Source organism: Embiotoca jacksoni, unplaced genomic scaffold, assembly GCF_022577435.1.
Source record: "Embiotoca jacksoni isolate LCO1_2020_lvr unplaced genomic scaffold, fEmbJac1.0.p SCAF_9, whole genome shotgun sequence".
Taxonomy (NCBI): domain Eukaryota; kingdom Metazoa; phylum Chordata; class Actinopteri; family Embiotocidae; genus Embiotoca; species Embiotoca jacksoni.
In genome coordinates, this window is record NW_027185447.1 from 18,380,256 (window position 1) to 18,399,204 (window position 18,949).

Below are 18,949 nucleotides of genomic sequence, written 5' to 3' on the forward strand. Positions count from 1 at the left end.
GTTACAATTGGCCTGCTATTGTTTTGTGCGGAAATACATCTGGAAAGCCATTTCAGTCATGATTCAGAGTTATTTCCTATTGACTCATTAAATCTGAATATGTCTCCTTATGTGGCACAGTTGTACAACCGGGGAAGCCTCCTCTTTTAGATTGCTCTAGTTTTACATACTTGTGGGCATCCACATCAAATCATTTATTCATGGGGCTTTCTCGCTTTGATTTTATTAAGATGGTGGGAAATTGAACATCTACAGTATGTAGGCAGGTCACAGCAGGGTTTTACACTATGTGGCATCCAGAATATTTTATGTGCAAAAAAAGAATATTGACAAAAAGAAGAAAACCAAATAATGGGTTTCTACTGAAAGGTGACATGGGCGAAAATAGGATATGTACAGCAGGCTGTAAAGTTTTAGGGCATTTATTTACAATAAAAACAACAAGAACAAAACATTCATTTCACTGTAAATCCTGCTGGCTATGAACTATTTACTTCACTAGTTATACTTACACCATCAGTTTGTGACACAAGGCAACTGAAATGACCAGCAGGATGTATTGTGAGATTTTTCATTTCACAGAACAGTCTGAAAAGATTTTAAAATAATTTTACTCTATAAAACTCTCTCAAAATGATACTCAAAATTAAGGGTATGAGAAATAAAACAACAGTACATTGTGAACTTGGCAGTAATGTCAAGGTGTCCTATTTTAAATTAATGGCCTTTACATGGTACACTACGTACTCCAACTAAATATCTATTTACAAAATCAGTAGTTGTATTTGGAGTCCTTTTCTCACTTTAAAAGCAAATAAATATTCACTGCTTTATTATAATTGCATTGCAAATTTACTGCACTGAAAGAGATCTGCACCCTGAAATAGACAGAACTTTACAGATGACGTTATAATTTACACCAAAGCAGCACATACATTGTAAGCATATGATGATGCCGAATGTAATCAACATAGAGGTATGGTATAACAGATGTACGCCATAAATGCCATTTTAGAAGGAACCAAATTCATTAATAAAACTATAGATCAAAGAAAAAGAAAGAAACTCAGAAAAAAATGCTGAGACAGATTTCTGCAATAACAGATAAGACAAAGCAGTTAAATCACTCAGTGATGGTTATCCAAATGTTAGCACACTATACAGACAGTGCTGAAGTACAACTGAATTATGTCATAATTTTTTTTCAGAAACTCGTGCTTAAAATGATTTTACATATATTAGGTTTACACTTAATCTAATACTTCTGTCCTATTATTAACTGCAGAACATGTGAGTGAAAAAAGTAAGATAAATTTAAAAATGAAAGTTATTCTGTAGAGATATGGGCACGAGAGAAAAGAATAATTGTTTTGCTGCAGTTTTACTGTCCGTGTGTTTGGATTTTACCCAAAAAAATAATTTTGAACAGCATCCAGCTGAACTATTCTTTGTCACATTGGATATTTTGTTAGAAAATACTAATCTTTGATGCTAAATATTTGGCATTATTTGTACATTAGAGATCTTCATTAAGTCAATACTTTCACTGATTTGGTATCCAGGCAGTTATGTTGTCTGAGCACCAGTCCTTCTCACAATCTCAACAGAGAGCACGATGGCAATGTCTTTACCTTGTATAGCCAGTACACCAGGGCTTCAACAAGACAACTAAAACAAAGTAATATGTCTTACAAATAAAACCATTACATTTGTAGATAAAATGTGCACTTTTAAAACAAAGGTCAGGTCGAAAAACATACAAATAGGTAATAGATGTGTGAACAGGCAAAGAAAAAAGAGTGGAACGAAACAACACTGTGCAAAAGCCGGCCCCTCTTTGTGCATCATCCTCTCCCGTGTCCTCCAGGTTTCTGGATATGCTGCACTCTGGCCTCACTGAGCAGCAGACTGGCCAGGCCCCGTCTGCCTTTTCTCATCTTTCTCACCTTCCTCTTCATCCTCCTTCTCATCACTGGCCATCGAGAACGCCTGCGCTTGTCTCATCTCCCAGAGGGATTGTGACTTATGGGAATGCTTTTGGAATGAAAGAGATGTCGGGTTAAACTCAAACTTCACACAAATATATGAATGCACTCCATTAATATAACTAGTTGAAAGACCTGAATAATAACTGTTCTTTTGGTTCAGTATGATTATATATGTAAACAGTATTTCAGGTTCATCTTTGCTGGAAACCTCATCGATCTGAGACCATGAGAAGGTAGAGAGTAAGTCTAACCTGAAAATGGAGATCCAGAATACGACCATGTGGGTGGAGCTAACAGTTCTGTACAAAGAGATGCACAAAGACAATAAAAAACAAACAAGCAGAACCAAACATTAGCAACGACACACAAAAATGATCGCAGCACTACAGGCAGTCAAGCAGAAACTGTATTGTCGTGTTCCACAGCATCAGTGCAGAACCTATTTTGTGTGAAGTAGTCTGTAGAGGATGGAACGTTTTAATACCTGGGTAAACTAATACATTTAGAGAAAAAAAACATGCAGAGCGACAATAAAGATTTGATGGTCGAATATTTCAGATTAGAACAGGATGAGGTCGACTCACTGATGAGGGCTGATGATCGTGTGATCGTTCCAGTTTAATACGGACGTCTGTCCCCTTCCCTCGGTCAGGTTTACCAGGCCCTGAAGGACAAGTTAGCAGTGTGTTAAACCAGTCTGCATGTCCACCGCAACCTGATTTAGAAAGTAGGTCGGGTTATCTAGAAATATTAAGTAATAAAAGAGAAAAATTTAGTAGAAAGACTATCATTTGTTGCTTTTTATTGAGAAATGTATATTCAATTCTTTTACATATTGAAAAGCTAAGATGAAAGAATATACTGAAAAGATAGTTGTAATATTAAATGTTTGATATTAATGGTTTTATATATTTAATGTATAAACAATGTTGTATTTTGTAAATAGTATTATCATCTGCATGTCACTGTGCATGCAGCTTAAAAGAAAGAAATTAAGGCTTGTCTTTTTTGTAATAGCCTCCAGACATTGCATTACTCATCATAATTCCTTATAATGTTGGAACAACCACAGGAATACTGCTAAAATTGAATTAATCACATCTTTTTCTCTGTGGTTCATCAGAAAAATGTCCATCTACTGTACACTATCTTTTTCTGCCTTCTCTGAAAGTCTCATTAATATCCTCTTCATTATAAAATACAGCCCTCAAATAGAACGACAGTATAACCTTTGTTTACTTATTCTTTGAGTTCTCTGATCTACACCTCTCTCACCTGAGGAGTTCCCACGACTGGTTGTACTGGTACTACTGAGGCTGTCCTCCAGCCACGTGCTGCAGGTGAGAGATTCTCGCTTGTGTGGCGTCCCCGCAGACGACAGACTCTCCTGGGTAGTGTACAGAAGGAGACACGAGGAAAATATACATGGACATTAGAGCTAAAGACAAATACCAATAGATGCATGTGATAACTGCAAAAAGCTTGTCTTGCTTTCTCACAGATACACATGTGCAGTACACATGCTGGATATATTACTTACCATGCCTGTGTCATAGTCCTCTATGGGCTCTGTCTCATTCTCCTCCACCACGCTGGCGAAGCTGCTGGCGTTGGAGGAGGACCGGGAGAGGTCGTGACCCTCAGGGATGGATGGGGCCCTGCTAACGAGATAAGCACTACAACCTGGGTTAACCACTCCCCAGTACAGACAAACCTGATTTTTATCTTATGTGATACAACATTCCCAGCAAACACAGGTATATGGCGATGCACGGTGTGTCCAATAATAAGATCCTTATCCCTGTGATGTGGTAGTGGCCTACATATTATACACACCTGTTCTTGGTGGTGAGCGCCTCAGGTGAGCTCTGATTGGACGAGTTGTCAGATTTGGGGTCTTGAGAGACGTGGCCGCTGTCAGGGGTCTTCTGAGTATTTGGGGAGGTATCTCTACTGCTATATGAGACGTTAAATAGTATTAAAAATCAGCACAAAAAAAAGCCACCTATAATATAAAGTTATTATTGGTAGAACATGTGGCATGTGTGGGAAAATACTCCTCTCACCTCTTCTCATGGACCTCCTGAATGTTTTCAATACCGATGGCACTACTTCGCCTGGAGCTGAAAGGACCAGATTTCTTCCTGGTTGGGCTTTTTCCCGGAATTATCAAAGACTGCCAAGGAGAACAGGAAAAACAGCCAGGGTCAAACTCAAAATACTTCTAATATCTTGGATTTTGCTTGATTGAATAATCTCAAGAGTTTATCGATCTATTAATTTACTAGTGAAGGGAGTTAACGGTTATTTTGACCATTTTAATGGTCATTTGTATTGCATTCATTTAGAAACTGCTTTTCAAAAATTCATCAACCCCGAATTACCAAGCTGAAGAGTAACGCTGCAATATTCAAGTTGTTACTATGATGAAAAAAAAAAAGTAAAAAAATGCACTTAGCAGTTTAATGACAAGCCGTGGCGGCAGCCTTTCAGCCAGAGCAGAGCACGCTAAGGCGGGAGATGAAAGATAGGTTTAAAGGCCCCGGAGCCTACGACTAAATATGCTTCCTCAGCAACTGCTTTGCTCATTCAATCTCCCTTTTCAAGCTCTCAAAATAAGAACTTGAAAAAGGCTTTTATTCAGTGTGGCTTCAAAGAGCAGGTGGGTGGATTATTTTTTAATGATTTTTTTTTGTAAGGGGGTTTAAATCATTAATATTCAGCATTTTTAAACATATAGAGAATTAAGCCCACTGGAATTAAAATATAAAGTAATCACATAAGACTATAGAAATTGAACACATTGTGCAATAAAGAAGATAGAGCAGGAGAGATACTACAATATTAGTCTGCAGGGAGCCAAATTTAAAAGTTCAACTATTACTCACATCATAGTGCTGCTTATCTTTTAATACTAATATAAATATGGTTATCTATGTAAAATTTGGAAGACTTTTAATTCACTGTAAAATGTGAAGTGGGAATATCTATGTTTGTAGAGGCCTTCTGTCTGTAGTTGACACTGTATACTACACATTATAGTAAGCTGAAATGTACAGAGGACCGTGTTTGGCTGTGATGTATTGGAGCCATTCAGACAAATAAAGAAACAAAGGGGGGGAAGCATGCAGTTAGAGAGTAGTTAAAATTAGACATGAACCTCTTCTACTGTTCCTATCCCTATGGCACTGCCTCGGCGTCCATATTTACTGGGACTTTTGCCTGGGACAAGCAATGACTGAGCCACACAGGGAGAGAGAGAGAATACGTGAGAGAGAGAGAGAATACGTGAGAGGGAGAGAGGGAGTGGTGATGGCAGATGATGAAAGAGAGGAGGGTTGGAGGGGGGGAGAAAACATGAGATATTTACAAATATGTATGAGATTTCATGCAGTAAGTTATGTTGTTCAAACAAAATACAAAAGCACATGTTAACTGCAGAATACAAGGAGAGACATTTTGGCTCCATGTGTGCAACAGAGGCAGCTGAATGGGAGAGAGAAATTATGAAACAGGTATGTGAGCCATACACCTGTGAGGAAGAGGATGAAGAGGAGATAAAAACAGCAGAGGAGGACAAACAGAACAGCATGTTATACATTAGGTTTTACAGCAACACCTGGTTATGGGCAAAAAGCAAGCTTCAATCATACTAATTAATAAAGCATGTTAGTTATAAATAAGGTTAGTTTTGAAAGCAATCAGACATGTGATCTAGAAATACAATATTTTTGTACTGAGGATGTCTGTTTCCAATATACAAGGGGGGAAAAAAAAAATCCTATTTAGTGTATAACAGAGAAAATAAAGTAATTGTGATTTTTACTTCCACACACATTAAAGAATAAACAATTTCTCACAGCCTACCCAAATATGCTGTGTATCTAACAGACAAGCAAACATAAGCATATTATTATCGAGTGAAGACCTTGTAACTACAAATTACGGGACTGACATGTTTTTCTGTACTTTTAACTGAAAAATGGTTTGGAAAGAAATGCAACACTCAGCTTTTGATAGTGTTTCAAAATCAATGATTTAAACTCAAAAATGCCACAAAGATGACACTGCAAATTTACAAGGTTTCCACCTGATGACATAAATATTAGTTTGTTCATGATCACATTCAAAAGGTGATGTGGGATTATCAACAAAAGTCCACAAGCTTTAGCGAGCATGCACACACACGCACATACACAATCACACACACATTCCTACAAAGAGAACTAGAATTGAAGTGAGCACTCATGAACAATGCAGATGCATGGAGATTTAAAAATAAAACTTGAACATAAGTAAAATATAATGAGCTTTAACCTCGTGTCCTACACATATTCAGTTCCGTGAGTGTCCAGTCACTCCGTCCTGTGGTGGCAGACAGTGTGCAACTATAGCAATGTGAGGGTCAGGTTTAAAACCCAGGCAGAAAAGCTCCTCTTGGCCGAGTGCGCGGCCTCTCTGTGAGAAGTTAGTGCAGCAGGCAAGTGAGAGAGAGGGGGGCATGAAGTCTAGCAGAGCTGCTGGGGGAGGCAGAAGCAGCGAGGCTCGCCTAACTTAGGACCAGGAGGAGTGGCTCTGTACTTACTATCCCTGGGAATTTGGGGCTCTCTGCGGGGTTGTGGTTAAAGGTGCCGCTCAGGCTAGTGGAGACTGTGTGCAGCTTCTTGAAAGTAAGACCCATGGCATCCATAGACTGGCTCCTGCTGCGGATCACTCGCTACAGAGAGAGACGAGGAGGAGGTCATACATTAAGATGGCGCTGACCCCGGCGACCCCATCTTTATCACTGGATGGCGTTACAGGCCGAGAGGAGCCTCGGGCTGTCCCTGACCACTACAGGCAGAGAGCACTGGCCTGATGCTAATCCTGACAGACAAGGAAGCGACAGAGAACATTGCTAAACTTTAGTGCCTGGAGCGGGGGTTCAGATGAGTCATTATGTTTAGGTAGGTGGTATGAGAAAAGAGAGGAAGTAGAAGGGGCCAAGTGGCTCGCAGATGTCTGACCACACCTAGTTTGCACACAGCCAGAAGAAGTTTAAAGCCAGGTGCACCTCTTTGCAGGTATGGAACAAAGTGGCGCGGCGGAAGCATCTGGTGGCGAAATAAATCTATCCATTCCCTCTCACATCAAAACATACGAAGATGACAGAATCATATACCAAAAATAGCAGTGGCACTGAAGCATGCAGAAAGCACAGCAGCACAAAACAGCTCGGAAGCATGAGGAAGAAAAGCTGGGAAGCAAAAAAGTGGTGCAGAGCTTCTCTTCATTCAGAGTAATACAGATTGAGGGAGAGCGATAATGCTCTTACAGCCTAGTTTGAATAAAGGAAAGAATAATCCTGAAACAGTGCCAGAGAGAAGTCATCCTCTTACATAAGACACATCTGATAGCACGTAAACAAAAAGTTACTGACTGTAGTTGCCACTTTTATACTGTGTCTGTGAACTAAAACTGATATTTACAGTCTTGAAATAACACTTGATTTCATATTTTGCATTTGAGAAATAACCCTAATTTGTTTTACTGCTGAAACGTAGATAAAAAAAATAAAATAACTATCACTCTCAAATCTGTCTGCTATATGAAGTTAAAGCCAGGAGTGGGTTATCTGAGCTCAGCATAAAGACTAGAGACAAGGGGCTGACCAAGAGTAGATAACAATCTGCCTACTGGCAGCTCTAAAGTTAATTAACACATTACATAAAGGTAGAAATGATAGATAATGGTAAAAAAATATATATATATTTGAAGAAATTGTCTGGCTCTGCACCAGGTTAGCTGTTTCCTCCTTTTTCCAAATCTATATGCTAAACTAATAAGCTTGAATTAAAATTTTGTAAATAACTGTTCCCTTCATAGTGTTATCATAAGTAAAACACTGAATTACATTTTTCATGAACAAAACTTTGTTTAAGCATAAAGGTTTTAATGTCTTGAGGCTTTTTCTTTCAGAACGTTCCAGGAAGTGCAGCTGTCAGTTTGCAGCCCCGTGCAGCCTCTGCTGCTGCCTCTCCAGTTACCTTGAAGGACTCAAAGAAGCCTCCTCCGCCTGCACTCCCGTTTTCAAGTTTGTCGTCCTCTCCTCCAATACCCATTATGGCCTGGCTATTCACATGGAGCTCCTCATAAAGGGTCTCTAGCAAGGCAGACCTTGTTCGTTCCTTAAACACGCACACAAAAACAAACAAATGATCATTTCTATGGCTCTGACCTGGGATGCAAAATGACAGAAAGTTTTTTTAATAGTTTTTCCAACAACGCACCTCTAATTTGGCAAATTTCTCAGCTTTGTAGCAGGCATACTCTGCATTGATTAGCTTAGTAAAAAGGAATTCATGGAATTCAGGGCCCTGCAAAGAGAGGAGCAGAGACAACACATCCTGTTGGAAACTAAAAGATGACCAATGAGGAAAAAATACACTGCCAAGCTGTTCAGGTCTACAGATTGTTATTTCTCGTACTTTTTTAAAGATGGCTGGGTTTGGGAGGGCGGGACCAAAGAAAGGTACATCATCCCGTGCTGTCACTGACACCTAGGCAGTAAGAGTGAGATGAAGAATAATCACTGTTTTCCACCGGAAACAATGTAAAGAAGATGAAGCGGAGAAATAGATTACCTTGTAGAGGACATTGTCAGAGCAGCAGTTGACCACTTGAACCACAACGTAACCATGGAGAAAGTTGGAGGCAATCATGTCTGGTACAAATGGGGTATTTTCTTCTTGGAATACGATGGCCACAATGTCATTTCCTATGTGCCTTTTTCTCTGCAACTGCAACACAACAGCACCATAGCAACTTGAAAATATAATTTTTGGATAAAGGGATGTGAAATATGACAGAAATGTCAGAATGAAAGGAGACTGATGCATAGCATGGGAAGAAACATATGAATGTTATTTGGTTATCTGCTGGTTTCAGAGAGCCATTATTGTAAGACATATTTAATGCTCCCTGGGATTAAATTTGAAAAACAATAAAGAAGCCCTATTGTTGGCATTTCCACAAATTGCTGTCAAAGCCTAACCTGATTCTAAGACTATCTTATACTCCTTTTACACCAGTGATAGATTGAGGATTAACAATATAATCAAACATGTGGACCTAATGATAGGTAGTGTAACAAGAATTAGTAGTTATCACTGTATTTGTGTTAAATAAGATATATATGAATAAAGATCAACTGAACACTGCTTTTCATATAAGACAAATATCTTTGATTTGTACAGAATGTAGACTACAGAAATCATAAAAAAATTACGAATAAGGGATTATTCTTTCTTCTTCCTTCTCCCAGCTGATAACGTGAATATGTGAAACACCACCAGGGAGCGCTGCTTCCCCTGATAACTGCCTCGTTGAACTGGCCCATATGTTAACACCCACTACTGCAAGGGAGACTAAACATATAGACATGGTCTCATCCGTGTTTGTGCAACACATAATAACAAATGGTGTGTGAGCTTGCGCTAATTAATCAGTGTTTGTGTGAAATACGCAGAGGAGCAGGACTTGGCTGGGCGTAGCGATGCAGCGCTGCATCTCAGCTTTAAATCACTGCGAGGGAGGAGTGTTGCTCTCATATACAGACAAAAAGGCATAAATTTGAAGTGATACACATTTACTACCACTGTGTTTTTTTCAGGTCGGCTCTGCAGTTTTATGTCACAACATGGATGTACATGCAGAACGTGGCACTACGATACCCAGGTGGAAACATGTCTCACTGTTCACTATGAATCATGGAAGGTGTGTTGGCCTGGTATTACAGTACCTGCTGGGTGTCCCCGTCTGTGTAAGGCAGCTTTGTGGACACATGAAACATGACCTCTTTGTTGCGGTAGTTGCAGTAGACAGACTCTGTGCCGGTCTGCTCGTGAGTCACGTCTAACCCTCCGCGGAAACTGCAAGCACACAGAACCATGTCTAACAGGATATTCTCCAACATCACTGCAGTACCATGACTGTCATTCCTGAAGCTAGTCTGATTTGATGTAAATTGTAGCTGGCATCATGTTATGAAATGTATGGTGGCATATATATTTAGTGCCTTAAAACCCACATTTTAGGTCCATACCCTTTAAAGTCGTGCAGCTCAATTTTCTCTCCCAGAAACTCCAGGAATTCTACAAAGGCTGGACTCTCTTCACTGTTGCCAAACAGCTCTTCCTCTGAAGTCTGTAAGCAGAACAAAAACTACGTATCAAAGCTTGGAGGAGCAAATGATTTCAGCAGCTTCAAGTACAAAATACTAAGAATGGTTTGTGTGACTGCTGTATGGTCCCATAATAACACACCTCATGTCGGCATCACAAATAAAGAATCATGAAGGACAATGTCTGAGAGGAAGAGTGGAGGCTCTTACTGGAGTGTGAGCAGTGGCACAAAGAGTGTTTTATGTAAGGTGTGTTGCAGCAGGTCATTACAGAGTCAATAACTGGAAGCAAGAGAGTGTGTATCTGATGGGTTTTTGGACTGTTTTTCGAATACACCACATTTGCATTCGACACAACAGAAGTGGCTTCGATCAATTACAGAAATATAAATAATGGTACATTAAAACACAGGCTTTAGGAAAGCTTGTGCTTATGACTAACTGTAGTGGACAGTTGATTATCTATTGTCAGTAACTACAGTGGTGAAGTGAACAAAAAGCTTGCCTCAAAAACAAAAACATAGGAACAGTGCCTGAGAGGAAGCCTCTATTTCTCATTGAGTATTCATGATTTGTTTCTCTTATGCAATATGCCTACTTAACCATCATGCCTTTCTCCTCCTGGCACCCTTTCCTGAAAAGAAATGTGTAAAAGGATTAGCAGAAGGTCTTCACCGTCTTTGTGAGATGGCCCCTTTGGTTATTTACCATGTACAGTATTTAACAATATATACATTTCCGTAGGTTTGAGGAGAGGTCTCCATTTAAAGGTACAAGTGCCCTCAGAAAAAACATACAATAGCTCTTCTGTCACCTGTCCTCCACGTAGTAAACAAAAGGGCTGTGATTGCCTCAGACGAGAGGGTGTGCTGAAGACAGCCACAATGACTGGGCTGGAATGAAAGCCATAATTAAGACTGAAAAGGACTGAGCGTAATCAGCTTCCCCGCGAAAATCGGAAATTACAATGTACAGGACACGCTCATTGTTCTTGGACGGTGAATAGAAAGGATGCATGCGCTTCTACTGCACCGCCTGTTCACCAGCTTCCAGCCAGAGTTCATTGCTTACCTGTCCAAATTTTTGATAGATGACTCCAAACTTGAAATTGTTGCTTATCACATGTTCATCGAAGGTGACGATAAGTCTTGAAGCCTGTGAAAATTATAGATTTAACGGTAAATATTAAAATATGTGCAAACAATTTTCAAGTCTGTCTTAAAACATGAATCATGGTGTGTCTATTGGCGGACAGCTAATCGCCACATTCAGGGCCTTTGTTGCATGTTATATCCTTTTTAAACACCCCCCTGATGCTAATAAATAAAGGTAAAACTGCACACAAATTTTCAAAGAAAGACAATCTAAGAAAAAAAACATTGTCAGATGCCCCAAAAGAACACTTAAACAGATTTCTTTCTCTGTAATTACTTTTCCTGTTTATACCGGTAATTAAGAGATTTCTTGCCAATGTGCTTCCAATGTGAGTGACAGGTAATAAAATCCACATTCCTGTTCTTAAAGAAGTATTCAAAAGTCTTCCTGAAGACAATGAGGACTTATTGCATCTGGTGTTTTAAATATAAAATTTAAAAAAATTGTTTCTTTTGGACATCAGACTATTGTTTTAAAATTGATGTTAAAAGGTTTGGCGCTTTCCTTTAAATTGTCATGTGTTTGGGACTTGGAAGAACACATAAAGAAGCAGCAACTATACAAACCAGATCTTACTTTTGGATAAAGGACGGGGAAAAATCGGTCCACGTTGACCTCTTCACAGACAAGCTTGTTTTTTGTTTTTTTTAAAAAAGAGGGAAAAAGTGTGAGAATGTGCTCATAAGCTGTCACTGTCATCAATCTCTGCTTAAAGAAAAAAAAAAAGATCTCTTCTCACCTTGGCCATTTGGACCACATTGGGAAACTCTGTCAGACAGGAAATAGGGATCACATCGTGGCAGGTTTTCAGCTTGGTCCTGGTGAAAGTTATAAAACAATCAGCGTGGTCTTAAAGCCATAAAACGTGATGCAACATTTCTCAGAAACTATCAGATGGGAAAGAAATGATCTGATGTGGACCATCATCAAACTTCCCCACCCTCGCCTCTCTTTGCTTTTTCCCCTTCCCTCCCTCCATCCCCACCCACTTGCTGGCCTAAATAGTCCATCTGTTACTCTGCTGTGGAAATGACACTGCTGTTGACACTCTTGAGCTTTATGACTCTTACGATAACACCCGGGCAGGATGTGTTAATCCAGTCAACACTGGGCATTTTCATGGATTAAAAAAAATTTAGTTTTTCTTTTACATCGATCTGTTGTTGATCATTAAGGAGGTGACATTTTGTTTAAGCCTACACATTCATCACTTCAGATGCTGATGTGCACCACACAGACTGAAAATGAAGCAAAATTGTACTTAACCATGTATGCATAATGAGCGTTACCTGAGCATTAGCCGGAGATGTTCCTGGTCACCAATAACGTCGTATTTTAGGGAGAACACCAGATGTCCAAGAGCACTGTCCACTGAATAGTAATTAAAATGTTCCTGGGGGCACAGTAAAAGGAAACCGCCATTAGTATCTGTCATAAACAGACACACATGTGCATGACACATGTGAATGTTCTCCGGTTAATACCTTCTTAATCTGAGCACTGTTCTCTCCCGCTTCTCTACCACATGCGGATCAAATTTTTTCATATTATGTGTGTCTGTGTGAGAACAGGTGGCAAAGTCTAATGCATCTTCATTAGCAATAGTGTATGAGATGCCAAACCATGAGGCTGTTTGCTGTTAGTGGTTTACTCTTATGGGATTTGCCTCTTTCTTCCTCATTTTATTACTATAATGAACAAGTAAAAATGACTGTGAAATATTCTGTTAGAGTAATGAGACTCATTTGAGAAGGAAGGAAGCTGTTAATGAGAGCATTCATTATGACTTCAGTAATATCACTCTGAAAGAAGAAATCCCTTAAAAAAATGTATCCGACTGTATCAGTATGACGCATAATTATGTAATGTTCCTATCATTACATTTAATTGTGTAATTTCAACCATAAAATTGCACATGGGAAAAACTATGACCTTATTAATATCAAAAATTAAATAAGACAGGAAAAGGTACAAGCTGTGAGGGGGAGCAAATCAAAGAATACACTTCACTAATCAGCAATGGGAGAGAAATGTACATCATGAAATAACACATATACAGTTTCTAGGGAGGAAACATTAAAAATACAGATGCACAATTTAATTACATCATCAAGTAAGTGTAATTTAGCAGTGACTTTGAGATGTTGGAGAGGTCATTGTTTTAGCATTGCCCAGTGTTAGAGACATACCGGGCAGAAATAACTATTGAAATTAAAACTATTAGACGCACTTGTTTTGGAAGTATAATGTTGTATAGAAAGCAACAAAAATTCATTTTAAAACTGATATAGATTTACTTACAATTTTAAAGATAACTTTGGCTATTTTATAGTCAGAAAAAAACAGAATCAACAAAGAAACTGATCTTGCTAACAAATATTGTCTGTGCAAAAGTTCATGTATTCGATTTAGCTTGATATTGAGGCTCTAGTTTATTCAGAAATAGGTCGACAGACTGTGAACTGCAGTTTCTGCAAAGTAACAGTTTATAGTTTGAAAGTATGTTCCTCCCCCCTCTCCCCCCTTTTTTTTTTTGTTTTTTTTTTTTGTAATGAAAACACATGTCACACAGTGTCACATGTCAACTCAATGTTGGTTTTGGACTTTTTGAGTCCAAGACAAATTTAGAAAATCCCATAAAGTTACCCTTAAATGTTTTCTTTGACACTGAAATTAAATTATGGCTTCAGAAATCATGCTGAGGCATTCTTGAAATATACATAATGGGGAAAACTCAAACCATGTAACACATCAAATTTAAGAAAACGTACATGTACATGAAAGAGGATGGTGGAAGCACTTTCATTATGAAACATATACAACTCAACTTTTTAATGACATTAAAAGATTATTATGTGTTAAGAAATGGATGCCAATCACTAATTTTTTCTCTTTTAATTAATGTTCTTGTTTGTTTCATTTGCGTTGCTTTAATTTTAATAATTGTGTTTTTATAAAAGGCATGTTTGAGTTTGCTCACATTACCCTTGTATTAACACATTTAGTGAATGACATTATGATTGAGTGTAAAATGAAACTGAACAGGAGGGATTTCTGTCTGTTGTTCACAAACCTTGCCCAGGAAGTGTTTCCTGAAGATCGTAGCTGTTGTGTTACATTCCAGCTTGGTGCGAGTGTTTGGGGACAGTGGCTGCAGCTGCTCCATGTCCACGGTCTCACTCAGCTCGTGGTTAGTCCCTTCAATCCAGTAGCCCCCAAACTGCGGCAGGAGGATGAGAGGAAAGGGGCTTTTTCTCCCCAACACCTGTTTTAAAACGTAAAATAGCAAAGGGCTGATACAGAGAAGTGTGTAATTGTAAAAATTATTTCCTAGAAAAGGATAAATCTAAAGTGAATTCTCAGCAATAAACAGGCACTAATGATAAAAGGAGTTACTGCAACATATCTTTGTACCTCATGGACACTTGGGTATGGAATATAGTCCTCCTCAGTCTGGAACAAAACAGAGAAAATTGTTTGTTTTCCTCATCAAACAACAAAAATAACTACCATGTCCAATTCCATAATCCCAAAGGACACTGCTTCAGAGGAATTGCGTAATTGTTATGCAATGGAAATCTGTTTAGCAATCACATAGGAATCAATGTATGTCTGGATCAAAGCATTGCCGTTATTTGGCACATTGATGGTTTAAAATGCATCATCACATTATCGTCTGTAAAAATTCATTGTCATCATTTCAGTCTCCAGAGCATAGCATTAGAGATGGTTTTTAATCCTAAATAACTCTTGTAAGGTAAGCGTGCATTTCACCGCATTATGAATAAAACTGCGACTGTGTGCTGAAGTAATCTCCCTGTGTGTCAGAGCAAGATACGGTGCAGCAGTCGTGCTCAATGACGGCACCGTGGGAATGAAAATGTACATGAAGAGTTGTACCTTGAGTGGTGGAGGAAAGGTGCATCGCTGCTCATCCATCCTGTTGCCCTGTTATAGGCGAGGGTCAGATAGCAGAGGGAGAATTATCAACATACCACAGCATTAAAAAAAAATCCACAAAAATAGCAGCAGTGTAATAATCAAGATCTTAACAGCAACAAAAACTGTGAGAAAAGGATTAGTCATTATATAGTAATGCAATTTGCCCAAGAGATTTGCAGCAGGCAATAAAGCAAAGTAAAGAGGGAAAGATTAAAAAAATAAAAATAAATTAAATAAAAAGATATACATTGCATACACAGAGGATACTGAGAGACAGTTGCTAAAGAGCAGACATTTGGGAGTGACAGAAAAGTCTGTTAAACACACTGCAAAACTGTGGAAATGGTATCCTTGACATTAAAAAGATGCAGAGCCGAGTGACACTCCTACACTGATATCCCCATTGCACCTGAGGTGTGTATGATCGGATGTGTGAAAAGAGAGTGAGAAAGGTCGATGCAGAGAAGGAGGTGCAGTGATACAAAGTCAGTGCTGGGTGATGGTGCCTCCCATCAGAGAAGACGATACGTCTCCTCAATACATTATCAGACTGTGGACAAGACAGTTCTGCATCACGCCCCATGCTTAAGAGAAAAATGTATTTTTAGAGTATTTAGTTATGCCAAAACACACTGCCAGACTTGAAAGATATTGAGGCCACTTAAAGCTCTTCTGACTGCAATTAATTTAATACTTCTGAAAACGATGACTAATGTGTGCTCCTTCGCTAATGCACAAATTGCTAATACACATGCGCCAAAAAACATAATACGTTTTGATATCTCCATCATAAAACTCTTATCCTATTACTGCATTTGTGGCATTGCAAATAATGAAACACCCTTCCATAGCCATCGGAAACCAGAAGATAGCTTTTGAGGTGAGATAATAAGCTTACAGTGCTGTCAGCCAGTGTTTGAACCACAATGTTAACAGAGACACGGAGAAAAACATACTGCTCTGACAACTCTCCTCTGAAACCACCACACTCAATATCCATTTCATGTACAGAAAGATAATGAGTGTTGTAGACGAGGAGGGCAAAGTGCTGCAGAATGAGGAAGAGACACACCGGCTGGTTAGTTACTTGGTGAGTACAGCGTAGTGAGCCGAGACAAAATACAAAGTTCAATACATCGACATCTTACCTGCATCTTTTCAATCATTTCAAAAAAATCTGTGGTCTGGAGAGAGGAGAGTGAGATGAAATGTTTTGAGTTCAATTGTTGAGTGCATAGGTGAGTTGATTTCTACTGAGGTTAGTTTAAGTTTATCTGATTTTAACACTTTGTTTGGAGCAGCATCACATTAAATCCCTGTGACAATAACTTTCACATTGTTGGGGTCTCAGACATCACTGATATATATGGGTAAAGCATTCAAAATAATCTTATGCCAAGAGTCATTACACAAAAACAAATGTACAGTATGTTTTTCTACTCTACAAAACTGGGTTCCTTATGTTTGGGCTCAATTTGACCCTAATTATATTAGAGCTGTTATAAACAAACTGTGGTAAATCTCCTAAAACAGGAACCTAAACAGACTTGTTTGCAATCACAGATATAGAACATATGGGAACACGCTGTATATTGATACAGTAATGGACTCTGAGACCCTAATGTGTCAATGCAACATTTTCTGTAACAGACTCCTGAGGGGAGTCTGAAATCTTTCATAAAATCAGACATCATTAAGTATAAAGCTGATAAAACGATGTTTGACATGTCTGTTTTCAGCTGTTAAAGAACATTAAGATTAATTGCTTAAACATTTCTGTGAAACAATGAAAGTTTTCATTCAGGAAAACAGTGCAGTACAGTGCAGTAGGTGTTGTAATGTTGGTAGAGCACACATTTCCTGTCCGCTGTTTGTGTAATTTTCAAAACTGCCAAAGTCCAGATCCATATGTATTTTAATCAGCATTTTACCTCATTGTAGAATGTGATCTTGCCTCTCCTCTGTGGTTTGTCACACTATTACAAAGTCATGTCTGACAAACTGACTTTTCCATGTAAACCAGACTCATCTAACCCCAACCGCAGCTGTTGGGTATTGTTCTTAGATACCCAAGAACAGTTAATAGCAGTTAAGTGAATGCTGAAAGGTTTAGCCAGTAAAACCTGACATCGTCAAATACTATGTGTACAGAGCAATTGTGTCATAGCTTTCAGTGTGAGTATGAGTAAAGTCCTCCACCATGTGCAAACAATAGTCTGCCACAAACCCTGAAAGTAAATAACCCCGGCTTTAACCAAAGATTAGAATAAGAAGAGCTGTAGTATTGAGCCACATACTTGTATTATCTTTGGCCTGAAACAAAAACTGCATAAGCCATGAAACTGACTTTAAACCAAATTTTATCAGATGTTATCTGTTCTTAATTAAAGCACAAAAAGTTTTTTTTTCCAATGTAAACATATTTCTTCAGCTCATCAGTTCAATTAACAACGACTTGTAATATGAACTGATTGATTTCACATTTGTAACCCTAATATCAATTTGAAGTCTGTCTTGTTTACCATCTAGTTATGTTTTCTCATCAGCATGTTCATAAAGTAAATCTACTCACATGTCTGCGTGGCTTCCAGTGTGTCTTCGTCACCATTTGAGAATTGTAGTAGTTGTCAGGATTTTTAGCCATTTTAAATTCTCCTTAAAAATGAGTCCTGCCACTTCAAAGATGTTTCAAGTTCCCTGACTTCAACAAGTTTGGATTAAACTCTCCATAGCTGCCTCACTCTCTCAAAGATGACTGTGTCCCACTATGTGTCTTGTCTTCTGCTGATCCTCCCTTGTCACTCTCTCTTTCTCTCTGCAGCATTGCAGGAAGAAATCCGAATCACATATCATCCACCTCTGTTTTTATCACCACTGTATCAAGACTTGGGCTGATGGCTAAAGGTGGAGTCCAGCTTTCCTAATCTAATGGAAAACTGTCACAACCAATGTCCTGTTTACAGAGGATCAATGGGCAGTCCCATTATCCCCCAAATATAAAAGGAGTAAAAATTATATTAAAAACTATAGGATGATCTATGAACAAATTAATGTGGAAAAATTGGAGTAAAGGAAGAAATAATGTTTAAAAAGCAATATAGAAAACCATGCAAACTGCAGTGGAGACCAAGGGGAGACCAATCTTCTGAGAAAAAAAACCAACATGTCATTATGTTTATAAATATGTTTGCAGAAACGACCGGAGTGGAGGAGTTGAGGGGATCCCCAGGGAGCCGGGCTAATGCACAGCGCACATGTTAGAGCTGAGTCCTTTCATTAAACGAGCTGATAGGATCGTCATTATTACAAGAGTCTAATTAAATGTGCAAGACCCCCTCTCTCCTCTAGATTTGCAACTCTGCTTTTTTCACAGAGCTCATTAAAACTTTGACCAGATCCATGAGAATATTAGACAGATCCAGGATTTCATTTTGTTATTTTTTCTTTGATGCAAAGCATGTCTGGCTCTTGGTTCTGCATTTTTGTTCCAGCTAATTTGGGGTTGTTTTGAATTTTCTTGACATCTCAGATTCATTGAGATCTTTGGGAATTCAGTCTGACTGGTGTAACAGTTGAGAAACAGAGTTTGCATGGAAATCAGGAAAAGGAACGTGTTTTTGTCTCAAGTTTATTTACACTGTTGCTTTAAATTGCACTATTATATACCTACCTACCTACCTACCTATTACATCTATTTGGTTCA

At 38.6% G+C, this 18,949-nt stretch overlaps 1 protein-coding gene across 9 annotated transcripts in view; it reads right to left on the reverse strand.

Moving 5' to 3' along the window:
- Positions 1-406: 406 nt before the first annotated feature.
- LOC138192732 (rap1 GTPase-activating protein 1-like) overlaps positions 407-18,949 on the reverse strand; it is a 43,011-nt gene continuing 24,468 nt past the window's right edge. For 3 of the 9 annotated variants that reach the window (XM_069140331.1, XM_069140338.1, XM_069140339.1), the window contains 22 exons: positions 16,395-16,430; positions 15,205-15,252; positions 14,719-14,757; positions 14,378-14,569; positions 12,594-12,697; positions 12,044-12,122; positions 11,881-11,934; positions 11,221-11,304; positions 10,072-10,172; positions 9,769-9,898; positions 8,612-8,767; positions 8,456-8,527; positions 8,258-8,344; positions 8,015-8,155; positions 6,574-6,705; positions 4,055-4,164; positions 3,825-3,944; positions 3,529-3,664; positions 3,264-3,375; positions 2,573-2,652; positions 2,240-2,287; positions 407-2,034 (listed from right to left, as the gene is read on the reverse strand). In XM_069140331.1, the coding sequence (XP_068996432.1) occupies positions 2,279-2,287; positions 2,573-2,652; positions 3,264-3,375; positions 3,529-3,664; positions 3,825-3,944; positions 4,055-4,164; positions 6,574-6,705; positions 8,015-8,155; positions 8,258-8,344; positions 8,456-8,527; positions 8,612-8,767; positions 9,769-9,898; positions 10,072-10,172; positions 11,221-11,304; positions 11,881-11,934; positions 12,044-12,122; positions 12,594-12,697; positions 14,378-14,569; positions 14,719-14,757; positions 15,205-15,252; positions 16,395-16,430 (2,022 nt within the window). In that variant the 3' untranslated portion in view covers positions 407-2,034; positions 2,240-2,278. Of the gene's footprint in view, positions 2,035-2,239; positions 2,288-2,572; positions 2,653-3,263; positions 3,376-3,528; positions 3,665-3,824; positions 3,945-4,054; positions 4,165-5,148; positions 5,227-6,573; positions 6,706-8,014; positions 8,156-8,257; positions 8,345-8,455; positions 8,528-8,611; positions 8,768-9,768; positions 9,899-10,071; positions 10,173-11,220; positions 11,305-11,880; positions 11,935-12,043; positions 12,123-12,593; positions 12,698-14,377; positions 14,570-14,718; positions 14,758-15,204; positions 15,253-16,394; positions 16,431-18,949 lie in introns of all 9 variants that reach the window. The other 6 variants (XM_069140340.1, XM_069140332.1, XM_069140336.1 and 3 more) reach the window with 6 other exon arrangements.